The 26,644-nt window shown below is 40.0% G+C and overlaps 2 protein-coding genes across 2 annotated transcripts in view; one reads left to right on the top strand and one right to left on the bottom strand.

Moving 5' to 3' along the window:
• LOC143877147 (WD-40 repeat family protein / beige-like protein) overlaps nt 1-8,265 on the bottom strand; it is an 81,217-nt gene extending 72,952 nt beyond the window's left edge. Inside the window, exons 1-3 of the mRNA XM_077379018.1 lie at nt 8,065-8,265; nt 5,360-7,477; nt 1,267-2,054 (exon numbers count right to left, since the gene is read on the bottom strand). Of these exons, the coding sequence (XP_077235133.1) occupies nt 1,267-2,054; nt 5,360-7,421 (2,850 nt within the window). The 5' untranslated portion in view covers nt 7,422-7,477; nt 8,065-8,265. The remainder of the gene's footprint in view (nt 1-1,266; nt 2,055-5,359; nt 7,478-8,064) is intronic.
• Nucleotides 8,266-13,244: 4,979 nt separating this feature from the next.
• Nucleotides 13,245-25,884, top strand: NUDX14 (nudix hydrolase homolog 14). Its single transcript, XM_077379005.1, has 7 exons — nt 13,245-13,591; nt 14,297-14,402; nt 17,305-17,382; nt 19,022-19,114; nt 19,248-19,340; nt 25,106-25,204; nt 25,446-25,884. Exons 1-7 carry the CDS (start codon nt 13,245-13,247, stop codon nt 25,692-25,694), a joined length of 1,065 nt encoding a protein of 354 aa, XP_077235120.1. The 3' UTR covers nt 25,695-25,884.
• Nucleotides 25,885-26,644: the final 760 nt, after the last annotated feature.

The raw sequence follows: 26,644 nt of genomic DNA, 5'->3' as shown, positions 1-26,644 counted from the left end.
TCCACCGAAATGTATAAAATTCCAGAGGAATTTAAAGTAATTTCAGTGGAGACCTTTCAGTTTCAGTGGAAATCTTTAACATTTCGGTAGAAATTTTGTAAATAAGGGTGAAAAACGAAATTTCTGTGAAATCATGTAAAAATTGGATTCAATGTACTTTCGGTTTCAGACCACTGAAATTTTGGATTTCGACCAAAATTTAAAACTATGCCAACACCAACCCTAAGCATATTTCCCACAAATAATCTTCACCCACAAAGCTTCTTCTCTTCCCAGAATATCCATAACCATTAGCCTAGAGGGGATTTATTCCCCTGCGAACCAAATTCTTCATGCCAAGCCACCCACAAATTTGACTTGCACACCTCTTCCCACCTCACTAGGCACTTAAGCCTCTTTCCCTTCCCACAATCTTCCCACGATAAGTCTCTTTGAAGCTTATCCAATTTCTTAGCCTACTCCCAGAGAATTTTGAATTGACGCATTAAATATATTGGGAGCTGAGAAGAAAGACTTCATGAGCATAATCACTCCCCTAAAGAAAGGCACCGCTTCTTCCATCCCAACAACTTCCTTTGGATTCTTTCCACCATTGGACCTCAAATCATTTTAGTGGGGGCAAAGCATTACATTTTGCATACAAACCCCCAACACCCCCACCCCCGGAGAAATCCCCAAACTAGCTCACAATATTATTTGGCTTCTGTTTAAAATAAGTCAAAAAAGACAGAAATTGCAAGGCAATCCCTCCATTTCGCCCCAAACAAATACTTCATGAACCCCTAATCGACGTAGTCATAAGCTTTCTCCACATCAATGTTGAAAATAACGCCCGCCTTTCCTTCCCTTTCCCTAATCACATCCATCTGAAATAAAGAACCCCATTCAAAATTTGGCACCCTTCCACAAAAGCCAATTGAAAAGGCCAAATTACCACACCTAGAACCTCCTTAGCCTCAATGATAAAATTTACACAACAGTCTTACAAAGGATCCACACCTAGCTCATTCCTCGAATATCATTAATTTCCACTGCTCCCTCTATTCATTTCGTAAAATTCGTGTAACAGTCAAACACATGTTTTTTATGAGAAGTATCCATGAACAGGAAAGTAAATGACCAGGATTAGGTGCAAAGAAAAGCAAGAACAGATGAAAAGAAAACGATACCATGGTACCAGAGTCAAGTTATCTAAGACACTGCAACAATTATATATTAGTATCATCTAGGAGAAAAACTTGGAAGGAAATTAGTCATATCCGGTACCTGATTAGGCTGCGGACAGTCAACCATAAAACCTAACAAACAACGGACATCGTCACCAGCCAATGAAGGAGATGATGCTCCCACTAGAAGTTCAGTAACCACTAAAAGCTCATCGACCAAAGCATTCACTTCCCCAACAGGACGTGGTGCCTCACGCAGTGAAAATGTATCAACCGAGTCTGTTTCACGAACAATCCAATAGCATCTCCTGCAGCCATCTAGAAGCATCTGGAGAGCATTAGCATCTCGCATAGCTGATGACTCTGTGAAAACCATGTCTGCAAGTGAAGAGAGAAGTTTCTTCTGTAGTCCATAGTTGCATAAACTCCACATCTTCAAATCCAACAGCAAGGTACGAAAAAGCTGCACTTTTAGGGCATGATTGTTTTTCTGAGATTGACAGAGAGATACAATTGCGGCAACAAGTTCCTCATCTCTAATTCCATTTTGCTTTGCAACATCAAATGTAGACAATGTTTGCAACAGATAGTGTAGAATTATTGACAAAACCTCAGGGCCCCTTGTGCGACACAACTCCTCATTATTTCCAGGGTGTTGAATAGCCATGGAAATAATTCTGAATATCGGGGCAGCAAGTGAAGCTGTGGCCAGAGACAAAGGAAAATTCCCATGATGTGGTTCCAGGCTATCTTTTTGCACTTTACATACAGCCAGAGGAAGTAAAGACATCGGACCACCATAAGCTAAGGCCCACAAAGACTCTGCTGGCCGAATTCGAGTAGCAACATGAACCTGCCCAAGAACCTCGGCAGGCCTTCGGTGAGTACCTGAAACATCGTAAAAGATCAAATTCAAATAACTGAAACACATGCAATCCATGAAAATTGGTAGCAAGAGGATAAATAAAGGAGAACAAATACCAAGTGCTCAGCTAAATCAACAAACGTTTACAACACAAGTTGGTCACTTTTATTAAGCCAAAAACATGAACAGCTGCAAGTTTTATCTTGAGGCAGTCATGTCATCAAAGATGGTAAAGATAACATATAGAGACAAGTGAAGGCAAAAAAAATGGCAAATCATGAAAGATGCCAAAGTGATTCACAACTATATCAACGAAGGGAAAAAAGGAGAGGAAACTGAACAGTATGAGCAAATGAATCAACAAAAGGAAATTTTTATCATAACCAGAGAGTGATTAAATATCCAAAAAAATGGCCAATGGGATCACTACATGTACACGATCTCTATTTGTCGGACTACTTTTTCACTAGGCTCGGTACTGAATCTACAAATTCCAGCTATCAAAATGCACAGCACCAGGAAACATGCTCAGGTGCTTTCATATTATCAAGTCCTTAATCCTTGAATAACTAGAACTGTGTTTCCATCATAACAACAGGGAAGTCATATCCCTATTTTCACTATGACCACAGTGAATCCATCTCCCAAACAACATCATTGTACTAGCTGCAGCATCAATGGATCCATAAGAAGCATCCAAAACTCCTTACAATGGGAACCCATCATGCAACAATGGCAAGCATAGAAGCAACTTCTTGAATCTTGAAAAGCATGTATGCAGGCATTCTTTAATTGTTCTTATCCTTTTTGATAAATGTCCATCCAGCATTCCTAAATATAAATGAATTCCGCATTGCAAGTAAATGTCAATACAGAGACTACATAAATGTGATCAGTTTACAACTCACTAAACAGTCATATATTCGTTGATGGACAACCAAAACCCTAAAAGACAATTAAACATCCAAATACAAATACAAAACCACTCATTGTTGATACCCCATACAAGTCAAGCAAAGTGGTTTGCACATTTCCTTAGGAAAAAGCTTACCTTTCAATCATCACTTAGGATAAAATAAATTAGAATTTTGCTTAAGATTTTGGGAAAAAGACCCAGAGATTGCATTTTATTTCTAAAATTACAGCCAAATAGCGGCATAATTTAATTTCACATCACGAACACCATACGAGAAAAAAGACGAAAATGCCCTTTGTTTACATTTTTCTTCCTCATTCCTCAACCCCCCAGTAAAAGTAAAGTGGCCATGGTCCTAGCCATAATCTTAGAATATAATATAGTAATAGGTAAAGTCGTCGCTCAAAGCGGGCTCATGTAGGGGGAATCGAGAGTTTGACGGTAAACACAGAGAATGGAGGCCTTTAGTGGTGGTGTATGGGCACGAGAAGATCAGTAGTCATATTTTCGACGATTTATCGTTGTGTTTTCTCTGGCCGTTGCCTTCCTGACGTGACATTGATTCCTCTATGGCCTCTGCATTTGCTCCTGTCCGATTGTCGCCTTCCCGAGAAATGAACGATAAGTCACACCATTCTTTTCTTACAATGTTTTCGATCAGGTGTACAAATGGTGAAATTTGGGTTTGACTTGGCGTCAAGTCGGTGAAAGTTGTGATAGTGTCGGTGAAATGTTGGGTCGTGTTTCATCCATGGGGATTAGTCCCGCCCTAAAATGGGGTGGGGATACCCCATGTCATAAAAAAATGTCGGGTCATGTTAGAAAGATGTTGGGTCGTGTAGGGAAAATATTGGGTTCGACTTGGGGTCAACTCGGTGAAAGTTGAGGTAATGTAGAGAAAGAGTGTAGGGAAAATGTCGGGTCGTGTAGGAAAAATGTTGGGTCTTGTAGGGAAAATGGCAGGTTAGGTCATGTCGGTGAAATGTGGGGTTGTGTCGTAAAATGTCGAGTCGTAATCGTGTCGTGTCGGGAAAATGTCAGGTCGTGTTGACCCACCTTTCCCAACACAACCCCACTTTTCGCGACTCAACCCTACTTTTCCCGACTAGACCCTGGCATTTACACGACACAGCCCTACATTTTTTCAACACGACCCTACATTTCACTGACACGGCCCTACATTTTTCCAACACGACCCCATCTTTCATCAAGTCAACCTCCAAGTCGACTGCAAATTATATCATTTTTACATGACCCGACATTTTTCCGACAAGACCTCAACTTTTTTTCAAACACGACCTAAACTTTTTTTCTTCTTCCTCTTCTTTTCCATTTTTTTCCAAAGCCTTCCATTTTTCCGGTGTCGATTCTTCTTTTTCCTTCTTCTTCCTCTTTTCTTCCTCTTCCTCTTCTTTTCCATTTTTCCGGCGCCTTGCATTTTTCCGGCGCCGATTCTTCTTTTTCTTTCTTCTTCCTCTCTTCCTCTTCTTCCTCTTCTTTTTCTTCTTCTTCCTCTGCGTCCTCTTTCTCTTTTTCTTCCCCTTTCTCTTCTTCTTCTTCCTCCTCCTCCTCTTCTTCTTCGTCATCTTCCTCTTCCTCTTCCTCTTCCTCTTCCTCCTCTTTTGAGTAGCAACAATGGTCATCGGCGGTGGTGGATATGAAAAAATAGAAAAAATTAAAGAAGATGAAGAAGAGGGCAGAGAGGTTCTCACGTCCAACCATAGAGATTCACTCAGCTTTTTTACGAGAACTAAGACCAAGTGAAAGGGTAGTCGGTCATCTTTAAGCACATCAAAAGGTCCACCGATAGTGTGGCAGATAGACCAACCTTGAGTGCAGTTTGAACCAGCCGGTCTCGATTACTCCAGGGTGGGGTAGATGATACTGATCAACCTATCAGCGAGACCAGGATTGAGAGAGACAAGTATCTGATGAAACAGAAACCTACTTCCTCTCACTATAGAGAGTTCGGATTGGTGTTGCTTGGCTGATGTAATGTACCTATTCTGAGTTACATTGAGCTCGTTTAGTGTACGTGAGGTATATCAAGGGGTAATGTAACCATTCAAAAAAAATCAAGGGGTATTGTATAAACCCCAGTAGTTGCAGCTATAGAGATGTTGTTTGCATTGGTAGAACGTCTTGTCTCCGTTTGATGTAATGCATTAGCAGCTTATAATAAAATTGTTACCTTTCAAAAAAAGAGTATTGCTATCCTCATAATAACTTTTCAACTAACATTATACGTTTTAAGAAACTACACGACATTGGCAAGCAACAGGAGCATGGAATGGAAATTGATAGAATTTATGGAAATGTATTTTTTTGTAAGCGAAGAATTATAAGTCACTATTAAAAGGAGTTTGTTGCCGAATAATAAGTAAAAAAATGACTCAGGAAGCTCAAGTCAACCTGCTGCACCAGTAGGGGAAGCATCAGGACAGAAACGCCCACTTAGCAAATTTGGATGATAGAGAAGGTGCAGGCACCCTCCAATTTCAGCATCCAACTGCGAACTTTCATCTGCCAAACTCCGAATGTGGTCATTGGTAGCCATCCATGGTAGTCCTGCACCATTTCCAAAAGAAGGCAAGATGTCTCCTCCCCTAGAAGCCAATCGTGTCATCCTCTCTGGACCAATCGGTTCCTTAAATATATAAATGGGCCCCATCTCAGCAAATAGCGGACACTGGCGGCGACGTCGTTGCAAACCGGCCATTGTAGGAGGAGGATTTGTCCCAATGCAGCAAAAAGCAAGAGGCTTAGAGATCCGAGGGAACTCAAATGGACGGGTTTCATACAGGGTGCCATCAACATACAATCTCACTTCATTTTTTGCTTTCCCAAGTAGACCTTGTTTACAAGTATGTTCCAGACCAATAAAATACCAGCACCTTGGTTTGAATGCATGTGTGAAATGCAATGAAGCTTTCTTTCCCTTGCCACTACCAGTTTCTACCACTAAAAACTGTCCGTGAAAATAGGCCTCCACACCCTGATTATCAGCAGACAAAAAACTAAACAGCCGGGGCATGTGGGCCGTACCTTCACCAGCAAGTGCACTTGCGGCAGCAGCAGCTGACATAGCTGAGGATTTCCCAGACCTCGCCGCGGCAGCAGCAGCTATGGCAGCGGCAGCCGTGGCAGTATTAAGAGTATCGGCGAATGATTCTATATAAATCCATGTTGCAAAGGCATAACCAATAGTGAATGGCCAACGGCTCTCACCAGGACCAAGTAAACCGGAGCTTTCACCATCAAACTCAAACGTGCACGCTGGACCCTTTGTTTCTTTTCCTCCCATGGCCTTCTCTAATGAAAGCATCAGCCGCATTGCCCAAACCGTACGAAGTGTTCTTGAGACCACCTGAAGCCACCTATGCAAATCAATTACACTGAGAGAATGTGTTGCTAGAAACTGAATACATTGGCATAAAGGGCTACCATCCCAAAGCATCTGCTCAGATGAATCAATTTCTTGCACAAAGATCTTCTCTGCTGACCATAAAAGAACCCCTAGTAGCCCAGCTGCTGAGCAAATTGATCTGTTTCGTGTGCAAGCCCTCAATATCGCAAGCAAGCCTCTAACCATCAATGTCCTAGGCGACATGTGAATCTCAGAATCTCCTTTCCAAGGAAGCCAAGGGATCAGTTCGCCAGCCACAACAGCAGCCCTGGAATTCATCATTACACTGGGAGGATTACTCTCTCCATCCTCATCAAAACTATCAACACCACCCATCGTGACCAAAAGGGCATCCACCACTGACCTAGAAACGCTCTCTTTATCCTCTTCCCGGCCGAGATTCTCCGCACCAAATACAACACCCCTCAGCTTATCTAAGCTCCCAGGATTCCCCATAATAGCAGAATCAACTAAATGCAGCAGCTCTGGAGACACGTTAGGCATAGCGGGTTTAGGCCTTGGTTTTGGAGATGAACCAATTGGAGAAGAGACCCCGCCCTCTCCATAAAAACCCGAGGAAGAATCAAAACTAGCTGAAGAAAAGGACAGATTTAGACCCCGGTCAGATAATCTCTCTGACCCAGGGCTTGCACTAGGATTGTCTTGCATATCGGCAGCCAGGACAGCATCCAATTCGGCCACAGCTTTCCCAATAGAATTATCAGATGCCTCTTCAATCCCAGACAACTGGCTCACATTATCGGAATTCGAAGATCGTAATTCATTACCTAGAGGTTCCAGCAGATTCCCCTCTTGGTCCTTCAGAGAGACCTGCTCAAACTGTTCCTCTTCAGCATGTGGCCCACCCCCATCTGCAATATACGAGATTGAAGCCGCAGAACTTACGCCCAACAAGATTTGGCTATTGTCCAACTCTGCCCCACTACCTGCTGCACTGAATAAACCCTCCTCTCCACTTTCTGTTACACCGTCCCTTTCAAGAGCAAATCTCCCCCTCTCAGACTCCTTCAGGGCGATTTCTCCAGTTTCTTCTGACTCTTTTTCCATTGTACTTTTTTTCTGACCTAGAAGCCCCGCATAAGGATTATTCACGCACAAACCCCCTGAAAAAACAAATAATTTCAAACCAGAGAGCAGCATTGACTGCGTATAACACACAGCCATTCAAAAAAAAACAAAAAAACAAAAAAACTGCATAGAACACAAATACATAAGAAAGAATGAATAAGGACATTGATTTCCTCTGTGGAAATCAATAATCAGAAGAGAAACAAATCGAGCAAGCGCAATCTCCGAGACAATCATTCTCTCGGTAAAAGAAGATCGCATAAGTCAAATTATGGGAAGTGCCAAAATTTCAGATTTGGAAAAGAAAATGTCGTTGAATTTGAAGCAGATCGAAACAGAGGAATTGGAAATTATAAGAAAAGGATCCGGGCTCAACATTTCAGACCTAGTTTTGATTAGATAGAGTCGGATTGCTATAAATGGCAGCCAAATCGATGCAATAGAAGAAGAAAAAATAATCAGAAAATGAAGCCAGATTAAGAAATTGAGATGAAATTATAGAAATCAGAACAGATCAAGCCAAGAAAAACGTAGATCTACAGATTTCAAATACAGATCGCCATAGAAAGATAATAAAAAGTTAAAGATCTCAGAGAGAGAGAGAGAGAGGCGAAAAAAATACCTGGCGAATGGATCGTGTGATTTGAGACAGTTTTTTTCTGATTTTCTGTGGCATCCCCTCTGCCGTGAGTTAGGGTAAATGTGAATGAGAGATCGTTCTGTCTTGTCGATCTATATAACAAATAGAGAAAAGGGAAATAAGATTGGTAAAAAAAATATATGTGATTTTTGAGGAGGAGGGTGAGGGCAGAGAAAGGGAGCCAAATCGGCGGGTCGAAATTAGAGGCGACTAGAGCGCGATGTGAAATCTACCGTTCATTTTATATCACACGAGTACGAGGTGTTTGTTTGATGGCCCACACTGTGTTTGGATCTAGGGAGCGGAGGTTGGAGGAAAATCATATTTTCCCATAGTCCCTGGAAATTAAAATTGAAGGGGTTGTGTCAGGGTTGGTGGCAATGTCCCCATTTTGTACCATTTGGATATACGGATTTTATAATCTAGGATTGTGAAATTCTGGATTTTACTGAAATGTACAGTCCAGGTTTTAGCTTATAAAATCCAGGATTCTACAATCCTCAGTTATAAAATCCTTGTATCCAAATGGCCTAATAGGATTAGATGGTATAGGTAACGAAAGGCGACATATTTATGTCGGAGTTGTCCCGAACAGCCCCTTCGCCGAGAAATCCAGGAGATGATCGACGAAATGATGGGAGGGACAGAACTCGACGAGGAGCCGCCATTCGTCGAGGATATTCTTGGTGAACCGATTCTTCAGAACTTCGAGCTACCTGATATGGACCAATATTACGGTACCACCAACCCCAACCTCGGTCGAGCATCTGTGATCCTTTGAATCGATGATTTTGTTCCACGACATGTCGAACGTTGTGAAGTGCCAATCTTTTCCATCCAACCTGAAGAAGAACACCCATATTGGTACTCCAAGCTCCGCCCCGGCTCGTTGAGCACTTTCAGATAGTCATCCAGACAACAGCAGGCGGCCCTACTGCTGGAGGCACGACAGCAGCAGGATGAAATGCATATGCCAGATAGGTTGGCTCCATGCACAGCCAAAGCCAAGGGTCAAGAAATGACCAAATTATCACCTTCTCCGAGGGGGAATATGAGGGCGCGTGGTTGCCCCACGACGATGGAATAGAACACGATGAAGATCTTCAACTTTGTAAGAGGTACCTGTTGAAGTATAAATGATTAAATAACACCAACTCTAATATCTTAAGCTTTTCGATTAATTGGTTGTTTCACATGGTATAGAGCTATAGCTTCACAACAGGTCCCTGGGTTCAAAACCCAACAACTCCTTGATATTAAAAATCCACGTGTACCGCCAACCCAAAAAAGAAGGACCACAGGTAGAGAAAGAGTGTTGAAGTATGAATGATTAAAGGGTTTTTAAACGCATTGGAAACTGACTTTTTTATTTATCAAAATATGTGTAAAAGTCTGAAACAAGGTGTAAAATGATTGCAAAATTAAGTTTCCAATGCACTTTAGCAAACCCCATGATTAATAACACAAGTATAGCTGCCTTTTCAAAAAAAAAAATAACACAAGTATAGCTTAAGCTTTATGAGTAATTGATTGTTTCACAGTACCGAAGTCATGTCTTCAATCGAACCAGTCCCACTGATAGGGCTCTTCTCCTCTATACGAATCGTCGCTTCCCTTGTAACATTTGGATGATCATCTGAAGCAACTAATGGCATCCGTTTCTTGCTAGGCACACAACCTCCTCCTTTTCCCATCTGTAAAACCTCACATAAGTAAAAATCCGATTTATAGATGATAAGACACTGCTCTTTAGAATAAAAATGAAGAGAATGAAACAAGTGAGCTCTTATTTTTAAACTCATAAAGTATGGAATGGAATAACAAGCTCCTCTGAGCCAAGTTCATATGAGAGATTGACTACCTGAAATGGCCTGCCAATGTTGTGATGGCTAAGAAGCTGAAAGAAAAGTGGAGGATATGTATAGACTTCACCGGCTTGAACAAGTGTGCCTAAAAGAATGCTGGCCCCTGTCTCGGATCGACCAATTGCTCGGAGCCATTACAGGACACGAGCTCCTCACACACATGGACACCTTCTTTTTGTTGTAAGTTATTACCGGATAAGGATGTACGAGTTGGACATTCCGAAGACCTTCTCTTCCACCGAACATGGCTTGTCTTGTTATTGAGTCCTTCATTTCGTTCCAAAGAATGTCAAGGCAACCTATCAAAGATGGAGGTATACATGGACGACATGCTCATTAAGAGCAAGAAGGGCAGTTAACAAGTTACTGACTTGAACGAGGCCTTCATAGTCCTGAGCAAGTATCAAATGTAGCTAAACCCGACGAAGTTTGTGTTTGACGTAACCTCCAACAAAATTCATTGATTTATTATGTGGATAGGATGGGGTGTAAGGATTGGCGCGTGTGGGGCCACTTTTTGTGTGTTTGGGCATCATCCATCGGGCCGGATCGTGTGGAGGTGGTCCACTTATGAGTCCTAAGGAGTAGGAGTCTCTATAAGGTGTGGGCCAACTGGCCATCAAGCAATCAAAGCGGCCAAGAGATGGGCATCTAGCGGGACAGTCTCTGCCTTAGGGAATAAATGATACTGACACCCTCTCTTTTGGTATATGCAACTGATCGTGAAATGGGGAAGACCGCTAACTTGGTGCTATTTTTGCATCTGTACTAAATGATAGGGGCACCCCATTTGTGAGTGTGTCCATCACTGGGTGAAGGGCTCTTCCTTTTGGTCATGTCGTCGGGATGCTAAAATGCTATTGGAACCCATGTGTAGTCAAGTGGATAAGGAGGTTTATGTTCCTATGACCTAAGCAATGCCCTTCACGCAAGGGCCTCTTTGGCCATTCTCATCAAGGGCCTGAAATGATATGGGCACCCACATGAATTTTGAGCGGGCATCATTTGGAACTTCTTATATGCTATTGTGGGAAGAGAAGGTTATGTTTTTGTGCCTTTCTTATTAACAGATAGTGAACTTTTTTGGCTAGTGTAGGTGTAGCCACCCATGGCTAGTGTAGCCATTCGAGTACGTTGGCGTAGTGTCCCTTCTACTTGGGCCTAAATGCAGTGAGCATTTTCCATTTCTTCACCTACTATTCCCCTTTGTGCCTTTCTTATTAACAGATAGTGAACTTTTTTGGCTAGTGTAGGTGTAGCCACCCATGGCTAGTGTAGCCATCCGAGTTGGGGTAGTGTCCCTTCTACTTGGGCCTAAATGCAGTGAGCATTTTCCATTTCTTCACCTACTATTCCCCCCCTAAGAAACTTGAGTGACTTGAGCCTTCATCCTTCAACAAAGGTCCTATCCAAGCTGTAGCAAATAGTCCCATTTATGTTGTTTCTAAAGCTTGTGGATGTAAATCTCCATTCCCTTTCTTCTGCGTGATTAAGAATATAATGAATTTATTGGTCGTTTATATTTTGCATTAATGTGGTTGTGATGTTTATTTGAGATGGGTTGTATGATCGGGCATGCGTAAACTTAGAAGAAAGATATCAACAAGGTCTCTCACATATTATTAGTCAGCACGGTATTGAGGTTAGCCAGGAGAAGATGCAGACCATCCTCGACACGAAACCACCACGGGATGTCAAGGAGATATAGAGACTCCCTGGTCGGATAGCCGCGCTTAGCCGATTTATGTCAAGGCCAGCAGAAAGGTGTCTCCCATTCTTCGTGGTGCTGCGGAACACAAATGAATTTAGGTGGGCCGGGAATGCCAACGCTCCTTCCAGCTTAAGGAATATCTCAGCTTACTGCCCCTTCTCACAAAACCAGAGCTTGGAGAGCTAAACACCGTTACCTCGTGGTGAGCCCAACGGCATTGAATGCGGTGCTCGTCATAGAAGAAGAAAAGTGTAAAACTCGATCCCAAACGCACTCATTAGGATTTATTTTTAAGCAAATTAGTTGAAAAATGGGTGTTGTTATCAAAATCAAGCCATGAGGGTTTCTTTCAAGAGTCCCATGCAACGCAGATTTCGGGTTGTTTGCTTTGATATGGGTAAAAAAGTACTATAAAAATTATAGGTGAGAGTTTTATTTCAGGAGTATTCTGCTAAAAAGAGCTACATGTATTTTTATTTTTTTTAACAATTTATAATTTTAGTATATTGTCACTTACCTTTCTCAACTCTCACCCCGTTTTATCTTCTTTCTCTGAACCATTAATCGTAAGTCTTGAATAGGGGTGTCAATGGACCCAGATGGTCCGATGGATAGTCCAAATCCGAACCTTAATAGACAGGATCTAGGCACGTTAGAAGGATCCATGGACATATTTTGGATCCTCTCTGTAAGATCCAAAAAATTTCGGATCGTGATCAAGACATGGCAAAAAACCGATGGATAGTCACGATCCGAAGTCCTTTTACTAGAATACCCTCAAAATATTTCTTATATTAAGTCTTAAAGGAGGTGTATTTTCATAAAAATGAAGTAAATATTGCTTAGCTTACGACTTTCCACCTTCCCTTTTCCAGACATCTTTTTTCCTTTCCTTTCCTCGATCGATTTTTCTTCCTGTAAACTTGTCACTCACCCTCAACAAAGATTGGTTATTGAAAAGTTTTATCATCAAACACCCTCCAACATTGGAGTTCTTTTCAACAATCAAATCCTACTCTTCATTAAAAACATGGGTTGTTATTAGATATAGTGACTAATTCTTTTTTCTGAATTGATACAGTTTTGGAGTTCATTTCAAATGAAGAAAGTTGAGATTTTTTTATTGTTTTGTAAGTGGGACCTACAAGGACACTCCAATGGACAATCTAATTTGAAATAGATAGTAACCGTGACACAAGAAGTAGGATGCGAAGAACACTCCAAATCCGATCCGATCGATAATGGATTTGAAATGATCGTGACTAAGATATAGATGGATCCGATCTGAAGTGGATCTGTTGACACCCCTAGGCCTGAACATGCTACTCCGTCTTAGAATTTTAATCAAGGATTTGACAGGTACTTCCGCACAAGGCATTCCGTGCAGCCACCTCAGATGAAATAAACGAATAAGACAAAATCTTCTGAAAAGTGAGCTTCGTAGTTCTCATGCCAGCCGCGAAATGTCTTTCTGCGAAAGTCCCTAGCAAATCCGTTATAAATACAATGTAGTCCCTAGCAAATCCCTAATAAATACAATGTAAGCAAGACCTACTAGGATGATCCGATGGATGGTCCCATTTGAAATGGTTGGATTCTATCCGAAAAATGGATCGGATCTAAAGCGGATCCATGGACACCCAAGCCAAAGTAGAGGAGAGCAGAAGACGATGATGATCACGTTGGGGAGCCCATCCTTTCAACTAATTTCTCCCTCCATCTCCCACCACTTTCTTCCTGCTGGGAGGTTTTTTTCCCTTTCATCTCCCGCCAAGATCTTGTTCTCGAAGCCTCATAGTAGAAAAAGCTACACGAGAATGGCAGAGCAAAACTCTCCGGAAAAAACTGAGAGGGTGAAAACTATCCACTTATCAGTGGGAGGAGAATCAGTAGAGGTTGTAGCAGAGCAAGGCCTTTCTGACTCCGATTTCAGGTCACTCACATGCTCCCCCCCCTTTTTTTTCCCTTCTCTAGAGATTTTAATGCCGTAAGAAACTGATATTTTAACCCTAGGTTTGATTTTTCATGAATCCAAGTTTGTTTCAATTAGTTGATCAGCACCGTTTGAAGTGCTTGAGTGCAAAAACTTCACATTGCTTTCAATTAGAAGATCTGGAAGAAAATGACAGATCTTATGAAAAAAAAAAAAAAAAACCAAAGATCTCACCTGCTACGAATGCTAGTAGGAAATCACATCTCATAGCGTCGATTGTTGAAATTATAAAAAGATAATTGACAAATCTGTAATATTCATATCTCTATTTGTACCAATTCATGACACTGCAGGAACTGATCAACTAAAAAATGTAGGTGACATGGGTACATAAACATGTTGGGAAGGACATATCCTTCTATACAGAATCATGAATCTGTCGAGGTAGGAGAGTGACTTTTTGAAGCAGGTAGGTGTCACATGAACCAGCCAAGCTTTACTCCCTAAAGGATAGATTCTTGAATTTAGTGGGGTTGAGCCCTAGGCTGAAGAATCTAGCTTCTAAGTTCATATGTAACTTATATGCCATTTCTGTCACTTGTTAATAATGACTTCTTTTTAAAAATAAAAAATAAAAAATTTGTGATCAGTATGCTTGAAAAAATTACCTACTTACCTTATTTGACGTTTTATATTGTTGCGCAGGACTGCTATTGATTCTTATTTGTTCAGGCAGTGGTTGAAGAATATGCAGAGTGAAAGAGGAATTTTGGCAAATGGACGTTTATCTTTGAAACAAGTACTTATTCAGGTATATTTTGCAGCAAATTATTCGATACAAATACTTTTTTTTTAATAAAGTAGGATGACAGCATTTTCCAAAGGACATTGCTTACTTCTTGTTGCATGTTGTTGCCTTACATGCAAATAGTTGGATGAGGTGTTTGTCAGCGGACTTTTTGCGTTTCATAATTCATATTGTGTCTTCTGTATTTTTTTTTTTAAATTTTCTGTGCTCCAGCTGACATAATGATTATTTCATTTTGTAGCTACAAATGATATCATTAAGTGGAGTTTTATATGGTGGCCGTTTTGTAGCTACTTGTGCAGCCAAAAAGTACAGTGGTGCCCACAAAATTTGATGATATAAACCATTCATTTGTTGGTCTCCAATGTAGATAGGTCGAGCCACATAAAGTTTCTCCATAAGATGATCCTAACCCTCCAATAAATTTGGCATAAAATGGAAAGCACGATATAGAAACCTCCTCAAATTAGAGGGTTAGGATCACCCTATGGAGAAAATTTTCGGGGCACCAAATCTACATTGGGGACGAACAAATGAATGGTTTAGATCACCCAATCATGTGCCCCCACTGTACTTTTGGCTGCACGTGCAGCGATGAATTGCCACCATATAAAAACTCCATTAAGTGTTTATCTCCAAAGTGCGTGTTTAGTCTTTATCTAGGTTTGCGTAACCAAGCATCAAAGCACCTCAATGGTGAGAGCCATGAATTTCTTCTTCTTCTTCTCCTTATATATGTATGTCTGTATGTATGTGAAAAGTTATCTTTTCATCACCATCATTTGAATTTCTAAGGTTCGTTGTTGACAGTTGAGGTTTTTTTTTTTAATGGTTCAACAGTTGAGGTATTATTTTCCTGAAACCCCTCAAGATCATCATGATGCCAGATTCAATATTCCACATCTTAAGGGGAGGAAACAGGATTGATGGCTGACTTAATATGAGAGAAGATTGAAATCTCTTCACATGCTTCTCCCTTGCCTTTTCTTACTTCCTTTCTTCTTTTTAACTGGAACCTCCAATTTCCAATTTTGCGAGTCTTGTCCTACACTTCTATTCCTTTACTGTTTTTCCTTATTAGCCTTTAATTGAAATTGCGACATTATGGTCAGAATAGTATAGAAGGGCTTTTGGGGAAGATAGATGATTGCATCCATGGGTGGTGATATTCACAATGGATTGCAAGGGTATCATTATATCACTTCCGAGGCCCTTTCGAGCTGTTCCTTGAGAACTTCAAAGATTTCTATGGTACAGCAAAATTTTTTCTGGCAGTGTCTAAAAAAAATGTTGCTGACCATTTGACAAAAGACTGCTATGGTATATTGCTATAAGTATTATCATATTTTCAAAACTCCCAGCGTCATCGTGGACTCCTCCGAGTCGACTCCCTTTTACCTTGGCCGCGTTCTGCGTTTTGTCCTACAAAGTCATTAAAAACTCCTTTGACTTTCCTGAGTAAGGGTGTCAATTTTGGCTCGGGCTCGGAAGCTCGCTCGAGCTCGGCTCGAATCCTTAACGAGCCGAGCCGAGCCGGCTTGCTAGGCTCGTTAAGCTTAACGAGCCGAGCCCGAATTAGGCCAGGCTCGGCTCGGCTCGTTAAGAAAAACAGGCATATATAAATATAATACAGTAGCAGCTGGAGCATAATCATGACTTTTTTCAGTAATTGTCATAACTTCCTACCATTTGGTTGTATTTTTTTGGTAATTGTCATAATTTCCTACCCTTTTTTGGTAATTTTTCATTTAAAACTATACATTAAGCTATTTTACTTTTTCGTAATGATTACTTTTTTTTTATTATTTCGCTTTTGCTAGCAACCTTTGCTAGCCACCTTGGCATGTGCGAATCTCGCACCCTTGATAATCCAAACTGTGATAATCCACTGTGATAATCCAAACCGTCCATTTGATACATATATTCCAGAATATAACCCAAGCTCGATAGGCTCGCAAGCGGCTTGCGAGCCTAGCCGAGCCTGACCGAGCCGAGCCGAGCCTGGTTCGAGCCCGAGCCTAGCCTTTGAGCTTAACGAGCCGAGCCGAGCCTGGCCAAGCTCGGATCGGCTCGGCTCGTTTACACCCCTATTCCCGAGTTATGACTGTGTCAACCAAGTACTCAGCCGCGTCAACCGAGTACTTGACGTCGTTGTGCCGAGTCGACTAGGATTTTCTTCGGCTACGTGCTAACCGGAATCTGCGATTTGAAACACTGAGTATTATATTTGTTCTGACACTTTTGGTGTTGTATTTCAAAGTTGAAAATGACATTTCTGTTAATCTTAATTGACTATCACTTAGTGACTTCCTTTCTTGTATGTATCTTGTTTGACTTTTTTTATTAGAAAAGTTTGTTTTTTTTTTCAGAAAATTTTAACAACTTAATGATGCAAGTCCATTTCTTTGCGAGATTACCTTCCGTGTTCTTCTACACACAGCTGATTATATTATTTGACATCCTACAAATTTAGGAGCTTGTCAACAATGATTGCATGCACCCACACTTTCTTTTATAAGTTTATGAGGGTCGAACATCCATTGTTTGCTTTCAAATCTTATCTAATTAGTAACTAGTCCATTGTGATTCATGCCGACTATGGGCTAATAATTATAGGGAAATGATTTTAGCACTCCACATTTTTAATAGGCAGAGAAAGTAGGATGTTTTTTTATTTTTTATGGCAGCCCTTTAAACACTAAAAGTTAAGAAGCTTTCGCTGCCTATCAAAAAAGTGGAGTGTGAAAATCAATTCCCTAATTATATTGTGATCTTGATAAAGAGTAAGTCGATAATTACAAAAAATGAGCGAAGTTAGTGTATTTTCATCATATATTCCTGTTTCATGCAATTTTACCTTCTTTTTAACTTCCACAATTATTAAATACTTTTATTTGGTAAACAGGGAGTGGATATGTTTGGAAGGCGCGTTGGTTTTCTAAAGTTCAAAGCAGATGTTCTTGATAAAGAAACAGGGCAGAAGGTATTTCTTGGAAGTTGGAACTGTCATGGTATAGCTTCCAATTTTCAAATTCATTTTATGAACAAACAAAGTTATTGTAATTGTTATGCATATATTGTAACAATCAAGTTATCCAGTGCTCTTAGCTGCTATATATTTAATATAAAGTAACTTTAAATGTTACAATATATTTCTTTCTTTCCTCAAACCTTTATCAAGGCACTGGGATTAGTCAATGAGGGTGGGTTCGGTGGGACCAAGGGTAATGAATCCGATTTTTGATGGCTGACAAGATTCATGGGCCTGATCACCATAAATTTAGTCATGAGTCCATTTCTTCCAATGGACATTTTTCTCAATTGAAATGGTTCTCTATTGGAAAATGAACTAATAATATATTAATTTTTTAGCTGTACTGATGTGAGTCCAAGGAGCAACATGTGCTGTGTGCTTTCATTTCTATAACCTTATGAAGTTTATGTGGTTATCATTACCGTAGTACGTGATTCGGCAAAAAAGACGGGACAGGAAAAATTCGAGTTTAATACGGTATTGGTTAACCATTCAAAAAAAAAAAAAAACGGTATTGGTTAAAAAAAAAGTAGTGAAAAAATGGAAACACAAAAAATGCATTTAAAATTGTCATTAACAATATAGTGAAAAAAAAAACGTGTTTAATACATTTAAAATTTAAACGTGTTTAAAACATTTTCCTCAAAAAAAAAAAAAAAACAGTTTAAAACGAAGTTTTGCTAACTATGATCATAACCCAAAAAAAAATATTTTTTTTGTACAATGTTTCCTTGCATTTCAAATAGAGAAAACTGCTAGAAACCCCCTAAATCAAAATATATCTACAAGAATCCCCCCAAAAATTTTCTTAATTACCATTAGTATAATCTTGCATCTTAAATGGATCTTAATTTTTTCTTTTGGCCATTATACCTTTCATTATATTACACTTAGTTATAAATAACCTGGAAATCCTTAAAATCTCTCCCTTAATAAAAAAAGGCAATATTAAATCGTTTGAAAATCTCGCTCACCTCTCTCTCTCTCTCTCTCTCTCTCTCTTAATCGTTTGTGAATCTTATGTATTCTGATGGTAGAAATAATCTCAAGAATGAATTATATCAGTAGATAGGTTGGCCTTTGCCGTTGAAGTCTTAAATCCTTCAAATCCAAGCTTCCCTAGTCTTCACTACCTTCATTTGTTTTGTGTCGAATAAGAAATTTTATTTCAGTTTCCAAAGGAATAGGGTTTCTCTATGATGGTTGCTTGCATTTTTCGAAGAAGTACGGTGGGAGCAGTCGCTAATGATCCAAACCATTATCTAATGGGCTTTTCTATGAGGGAGGGAGGGAGGGAGGTTATTGATGAGAGGAGAGATTTTAGGGATTTCCTCATTATGGTAACATAATGAAGGGTAAAACAGGTAAATGAAAAAATTAAAAGCTATTTAAGATACAAAACCATGCAATTGGTAATTAAGAAAATTTTAGGGGGATTCTCGTAGATACGTTTTGTTCTAGGGGATTTCTGGTAGTTTTCCCTTTCAAATATCTATTATGCTATATTGCTTCTGTACTGGCATCCTTGCCAACTTTACTTTGTTGATACAGCCATCACCAGTTCGTATATGATTTGAGATATGTTTAGGTCCCAGGTATTGTATTTGCACGAGGACCAGCTGTTGCTGTGCTGATCCTTTTGGAGTCAGGGGGTGAGACTTTTGTTGTTCTTACAGAGCAGGTAGTGTCTTTGTGCCTTGAGATGAATCTTATGATGCCATATATTTTGACGAACATAATTATCTCCTCGGTAGATACTTACTTGGAAGAAGTCACTTTGATTGAACTTGTATAAACCATTCTGTATATGTAAGGCTAGAGTTCCTGTTGGAAGGTTCATTTTAGAGTTGCCGGCTGGAATGTTGGATGATGACAAAGGCGATGTTATTGGCACAGCAGTTCGTGAGGTAAAGCTTTCTCTCAACAAATTTACTTCTAGACAATTGTTTTACACCTTGTTTATAAATGACGGTTCCATTGTTACGTTTTCATTTCCGCACTTATTTCTACTGTGCAAATCATGGACATTGTTTTTTTTTTCCTTTTTCCTTTTTCCTTTTTCCATTAACAATGGCTGATTTCAAGAATCTACAGAAACCTGAGAAGCATAATTCTTGTCTTCACATTCTTCTACTCATACACGATTTTATGTAATAAGAAATTCATTTGCGGCAACATTAACTCATACCGCAAACAATTGATCGCGTTAAGCAATCTCAGAGCCCTCAACTCACCCTTTATAAATGATGGTTCCATTCTTACGTTTTCATTTCCACACTTATTTCTACTGTGCAAATTATGGACATTGCTTCTTTTTGTTTCCCTTTTTCCATTAACAATGGCTGATTTCAAGAATCTACAGAAACCTGAGAAGCATAATTCTTGTCTTCACATTCTTCTACTCATACACGGTTTTATGTAATAAGAAATTCATTTACTTTAGGTAGGAAGATCATTGATGAATTACAAGATGGAGTATAATACCACCTGATTTTGTATATGAAGTCATTTACTTTTGGTAAAGTCAATGATTCTTGTCGTCTTAATCTTCTTCTATTCATCCACAAAATGCATGGCTAATTTTGGATGACCTTATGTTTAACAATACCTGATGGCATAATAAGTTCATTTACTTAACGTAGAAAGTCCACTCTATTCTTGACTACAGTAGTAATGAATTCCATTGAGGGATTGGCTGATTACTGTGTATTTGTTTCACATTATAACGAATAATATCAGACTGTTTTATCAAGCACCATATAACTTGTTCTGTATGACCTAATCATGTCCAAATCAGCCATTTTATGTGGATGCTGATTTGGACATGATTATGTAAACTCACTTATTATGTTTGATCTTTCACATATTGATCCCTATTTGTGGGACCATGCGAGTGCATGTAACTAGTTCTCCGTATGAGGTTCTTGCACCATGCGAGGAACCAGTTCTCCCCTGTGGGTCGTGGGCCATTAACCCTTTCATGATGATAGGATGATAAGATTTGTGGGATCCTACTTCGGCATGTTTTCTATAGCTGTTGGTGATATGGTGGTAGTTCCTAAATTTGGTGGGACTGTTAATCCTTTCGCGTGCATGACAGGGAAGCAGATGCTGAAGTGATGCAAGCAGTTGAGGGTGATGATACAGTGTTTTTGGAGAATCACATTTTGCAAATATGCCAGTTAACTTTATGGCTCTCTATAAAGTATCGTTAAAGGTGGCTAAGCGAATAGAGAAATTGCAAAGAGACATTCTTTGGGAAGGAGCCGAGGGCAACAAAAGAATAAATCATCTAATGAAATAGGTAAATGTGTGTAAATTGAAGAAGCACGGTGAATTAGGAATTGGGAAAATGAGAATGAGGAAGGGAAAGTGGTTTTGGAGATTTGGCAAAGAAAATGAAGCTTTATGGCATAAATTAATTTGTGATAAATATGGGGAGATGATCCCCCCCCAATAGGATAATTCGCCCCCCTTTTAACGTGATTTGAAGTCAAAAAGCGTTAAAGTCTGCCCACAATTCACGTTAAAAGGGGGGTGTATTATCCTACAGGGGGGCGAAAAAATCATCTCCCCAAATATGGGTAGGTTCGGGTGCATGGAAGTCTATGTCTCCCTCGAGTCCAGTTTGAGTCTCTTGTTAGGTTTAGAGTGGGGAGGGGGATGCGATAAGGTTTTGTGTAGATTTATGGTTAGGTGAGTCTGTTTATGCCATGCATTTCTGAACTCTACTGGTTAGTGACTAATAGTGAGTCTAGAATCCGCGACTACTTGGATAGGGGAAGGGTAGAAGGGATTGTGTCATGGGACATTAAGCTGAGGAGGAACCTCAAAGACGATGAAATTGTCAGTTTCTCTGCTTGATCCTATCATCGAAGGCGACTCCACAAACGCTTTGGCTTGGGCATCAAATAAAGTCAGCAGACCCATTTAAGACATTACTGCAGAGATTAGAGATGTTGTGCGCAAAATTGGTCCCCAAATTCAGCATATGAGGAGATCAACTAATGAAATAGCTGATCAGTTGGCTAAGGAAGGTGTGGAGAAGGCGGATGTAGAGCTTGTTCTATGATTCTTAGAAGATGGCGGAGTTGCTAATTGATCCATTTTTGCAAATAGTTCTGTTGGCAGATTCAAATCTGATCTTTGGCTCCTAAGTAAAAATTGCTGTTCTATCAGCCATTTCTAGGTTGCCGGCCTTATCAAGAAATCAGTTCTGTTTTGGCCGCTTATTCTGTCTTCATGGTGTTAGTTTAGTGCTATTCTGCTGACTAGGCTACTGTTAGTAGCCTTGGGGAATTGTAGGGGTGTCAATGGATCCACTTCGGGTCGGATCCACCTATGTCACAGTCACGATCCATTCAAATTCCTTATCGGTCGGGTCGGATTCGGATTGTTCTTCGGATCCTACTTTCCACATCACGGTCATGATCCATTTTAAATCGGACCGTCCATCGGAGTGTCCTAGTATGTCCTACTAAGCTTAGTACACAATTAATATAGGCCTTTATATGGTGGAGGTCCCACCCTTGATATTTGATCCAACAGTGGCTTCTCAAAAAGTGAGTTGCTGTTGGATCAAATATCAATGGTGATACCTCCACGGTATAGTTGTAAGGCCTTATACCATATAAAAACTCCAAAAGGAAAACTCTATGATAAAAAAAACCGAGCAATGATAAATTCACCCCGTTCTATTACAATATTCACCCCCTATATTTCAAAATTCACTGTAAAGCCCACACCATAGGATGATCCAAACCGTCCATTTGATGGGCCACAATGTATATGAGTTGTGCCCCAAAAATTATTTCCATAGGATGATCCTTACCGTCCGATCTATAGAGGTTTGATTATATTTAGTTTCTCTATAGATCAGACGGCTAGGATCATCCTATGGAAATGATTTTTCGGGCACAACCTATTTACATTGTGGCCCATCTAATGGACGGTTTGGATCATCCTACGGTGTGGGATGTACAGTCCATTTTGAAATATAGGGTGTGAATTTATCACTGCCCTAAAAACCCATTGAGTTGATAACATCCAAATAATTGATAATCAAGTTTTCCCCATTACTCAGGCTGAAATCCTTGCTTAGATTATCAGCCGCAGAGATTTTTTTACAGTACCTTAGACCCTCTAAAAGTCCAAGAACTGGATCATTCCATCATAACCACTAGAAAAAAATAGGTGATAGACTTTAAAAATGTGACTAAAAACATTTCCAGATTCCAAAATACTAAGAATATAATAGAAACCAAAAATATAACAAGAGTTTTTTGTGCTTACTGCTCGGGGAAAGTGGGAAGGCAAGGTTGCAGCAGTGGCGAGGGTGAGGGCAATGGGTAGCGAGTTAATGTGATGATGTCATTGGAATGGCTGGGTTAGGGTTACCGAAAGGAAGATGAGATGAGATGTTTGTTCGGATAATGAGGAAGGGTTACTTACACAGGAAGGAAGAGGAGATTTATTTCGAAAAGGAAAGAGGAGATTTCGTAAGTTCAATAATGATGGAAAGTTGGAAACCGATAACTATTAGAAAGATTTGGGCTATTTTGACGAGAATACCCCCACCTATTAACATTGATGTTATAATGATTTTAACTTTTGAGGGTATTTTTGTCAGATGATTTCGGATCGTGACTGTCCCTAAGGACTTTTGAAGCATGCCCGGATCTGATCAGAAAATTTTCGGATCGTATGATTGGGAATCCGAGATATGCCCATGGACCCTCTTGGTATGCTTATATCCCGTTCACTAAAGTTCGGATTTGGATGGTCCATCGGACCGTCTGGATCGATTGACACCCCTAGGGAATTGGGACATCTTGTCCTCCCCACAGATGTACCTCTGTTATTGGTATATGAATAAAATTTGTTACTAAAAAAAAAAAAAACATTTTGCAAGTCGGTAACTTTGTGTGGATTTCGTGTGAAGGTTTGAAAAAAGAGTCTTGGGACTTCTTTATGGTAGTGGAATTGTGCGACAGAAATCAGGAAAGCCTGGTGGGTGGGTCTAAAGGGAGAGAGAGCCAACAAGCTAGATAAGCAAATGTTCCAGCTTGAATCGTCAGTCAACTATATGGGAATGCTGCCTGCATTTGGGGCTTGAAGAGTAGATCCAGAGGCTCCAACAGAGCGAATAAGTGAAATTAGTTGACTGTTTCTCAGTGAAGACTATATGTTGGAAAGTGTGGGGATGGGAATCCCTGAGATAAAAGCCCATGTCAAGGCAGTTGTGAGTCAGCACAAACCATCAATCTTCTCCATCCAGTAAACTAAAGTTAGCAGGATGCCGGGTTCTGAGATGCGCGAAATCGGGTGTTGGACTAAAATTGGCTTTTATATGCTCTGATATGTGTAAAAGTGCAAGATTTCTGGTTCCCTTGGTTCTATATTTGCTTTGATACATATACAAGTTCAAAACAGAAATTGAGAGGAAGAATGAAGATGGATGAGGTGAAGAAGAGGGAAGAGAAGAAATTCGTGGAGTGGAAATTACACAATCCATTGACAGTTGGAGCTATCAACCAGTCCCTAATAAGGGTGGAGATTATTGATGACTCCAGTTGTTTGGACTTTGGGATCATGGGAGTGTTGTTCCATCAGTCTCAGTTCTGAGTAGAGGGACTCTTACTATGAGAATACACAACCAGTATCAACTTCTCACACACTTGAAAGTTGTTTTTGTGGGTCTGAGTAGTTCCTCTGAAGATGACTGGTCGCTGCCTGGCTGATAGATGGTCAATTTTGACATCTTGAACCTATGGAAAGCTCCAGAGCTTTGTTGCTTGCTTTCTTGCAACCCAAATGAAGAAAAATCTTGTTCTTGTACCTCAACAGAACTTCGAGAATAATCCTTACTGGAAATGTAGAGGCACTATTGAGAACAAAGAAAATACCTTGGGTTGTGCTTAAGCACAATAAGAATACGGCATTGAAAAATTGTAACTACATGATAGGGTGTATCCTCATATGAGGATTGGTCAACTCAGTCTTGTTGGTTGGAAAAATTATCTTAAAAAGGTGGTCCTGTTTTTGGAACTTGAGGGTCATGGATTTATGCTCTACTTTGAGGTTATGTCGACTATTACCAATGTTGAGAGAAATTTGCTGATGCTCTCGTCAAATTTAATGTCAACTGGCAAGAGCCCTCTGTTTGGACAGATGTCTTTCTTGATGCCATAGGTGGACCACTAGAGGATGATTCAAGGAAAAATGTGATTCATGAAGCTCCTTCTAGGCTCGTTTCCTTCCATCCCTCCATTTTGGCACTGTTATATTTTTTTTATCTATTTATCATTGCCTTGTCAACCAAAACAAACTGAAGGTGACTAAACTGTTGATGACACTGTACAAGAAGATACAATGGAGCGTTCACAGTTACTATATGAAGGAGGGACTTTAAATTTACCTGAACTATCATTACTATATCAGCTATTGCAAACAGCCATTACTCGTTTTTGCACCCAGATACAAGTACAACTATCTCAAGTGTGTTGATGTTTCCAATATTGGTATTGACTGTTTTTGAAGTAGTTCCCATTACTCTCCTCACCAATAGTTTTTGATAACAAGTTTTATTTTTCCAACAGCCACATAAACTGTCTCAGATTTAGCCTTATTATCAGCTATTTCAATTATGGCACTGATCAGATGACCATGACAGGTTGAAGAGGAGACAGGTATATGCTTAAATTTGTCAGATATGATTAATCTCACCCACTTTCTGGACCCATCAACTGGATGCAAAGTTTTTCCTTCACCGGTATGTCGGTTGTAATATCCTTTATATTCATAGCTTATTAGAATTATTAATCAAGAATTCATTCTCTGTGCACTCTGATGTCCCAAAAGCACTGCTGACTTTAGCATTTTGGTTCAAGTCTTTTTTATCACTACATATCAACTTCTTTGTCCCGGTTTCATACATATTCGTTGCAGTTTGTGTTTGTGTTTCTTTCTAAGGTATATCTCCCGAGTTAGTTATCTTGCTTTCACTGTTATAGGGTGGGTGCGATGAGGAACTGAGTCTATTCTTGTACAGAGGGCATGTAGAGCAAGATGTTATAGCAGCACTTCATGGAAAAGAAATGGGTTTACGTGAACATGGCGAGCTGATCAAGGTACATGTGGTCCGCTATGATAAACTCTGGCGCATGACCGCAGATGTGAAAGCTCTTACAGCTATTGCGCTATATGAGATGGCTAAGAGGGAAGGATTTCTTCCTCAAAAATCACATGAGCCTTCTACCTAAGGGTATTTCCATTGTTGCACTAATATAATTTTGAGGTATGTTTGCATTGAACAGTTTGTAAACTTCATGTTTGCATGTCTTCAATTTCTTGTCCATAGAGCAGTCTCATCTTTTTATATCCATAGGATAAAACTGTACAAGTACTTTCCAGGCATCTTTATAACTGGAATAGAATAATCTTATAGACAAATTATTCGTCCACCAACGAAATTTATCTGTTCCTTCAAAAAACTCGTGACTTTATCTGTACAGCTACTGGTCAGGTTACCAGGAACACTTCCAACTCATTCTTAGTGTCAAGCTACGTTTGGCAATGTTATCAGTTTCTTATAGAGGGTTGTTGTCAATACCATCGTCATCCTGTCATCCAATCGCGGGGGGAGACTGTTGGTTTTTTGATGTCTCAATGCAGGAGCATTAGGGGATGCAACTGGGGCTGGGCTCAACCCAAACCTCACGGGTTCAACCTGATTTCAGATTGGGTTGGGTTGGCATTTCCTCGGGTTGGGTTGGGAAAAGCCTACCCGATTTGATTTTGGGTTGGTTATAGGGATGAGGTCTCTCGCCCGAACCCATGTAAATAAAAAGAGTAGTGGTAGTGGAGTCAGAATGCGCCTGGCTAGGTAAATAAAAAGAGAGAGAAGACGATATATAGGGGAAGAAAAACAAATACACAAGAGATGAAGGGAGAGTCTGCACAGTTTTTGTCACCCAAGCTCTGATACCATATCAACACAGGGAAAAATGTTTCTTCTTTCACAAGTCTAGAGTGATCGAGTTTATATATGATTACGGGTCTCATATCACCTTCCATATATGGAGACTGTAAAACAAGGGATTGTTTGCTATAAACAGGGAATGGTAGAATGATGGTTGGTATCTTTTGAGGAACCCTATAGGTATTGGTTTCTATAAACAACCTTGCAATCTCATGTCTCTCGAGGTATGCC

The sequence above is a fragment of the Tasmannia lanceolata genome, unplaced genomic scaffold (genome assembly GCF_043159265.1).
Source record: "Tasmannia lanceolata isolate RefF3 unplaced genomic scaffold, GAP_Taslan_0.1 ptg000002l, whole genome shotgun sequence".
Classification (NCBI taxonomy): Eukaryota; Viridiplantae; Streptophyta; class Magnoliopsida; order Canellales; family Winteraceae; genus Tasmannia; species Tasmannia lanceolata.
Note: the sequence above shows the minus strand (reverse complement) of the source record. Positions and strands in the feature narration are given on the sequence as shown.

Excerpts from the sequence above, each read along its gene's own strand:
- NUDX14 (XM_077379005.1), top strand. The coding sequence starts at position 13,245 with ATGGTTGGATTCTATCCGAAAAATGGATCGGATCTAAAGCGGATCCAT. Across the intron at positions 14,403-17,304 it reads TGAAACAAGTACTTATTCAG|GGAGTGGATATGTTTGGAAG; the intron begins GTATATTTTGCA and ends TTTGGTAAACAG. Across the intron at positions 19,341-25,105 it reads TTGGCACAGCAGTTCGTGAG|GTTGAAGAGGAGACAGGTAT; the intron begins GTAAAGCTTTCT and ends TGACCATGACAG.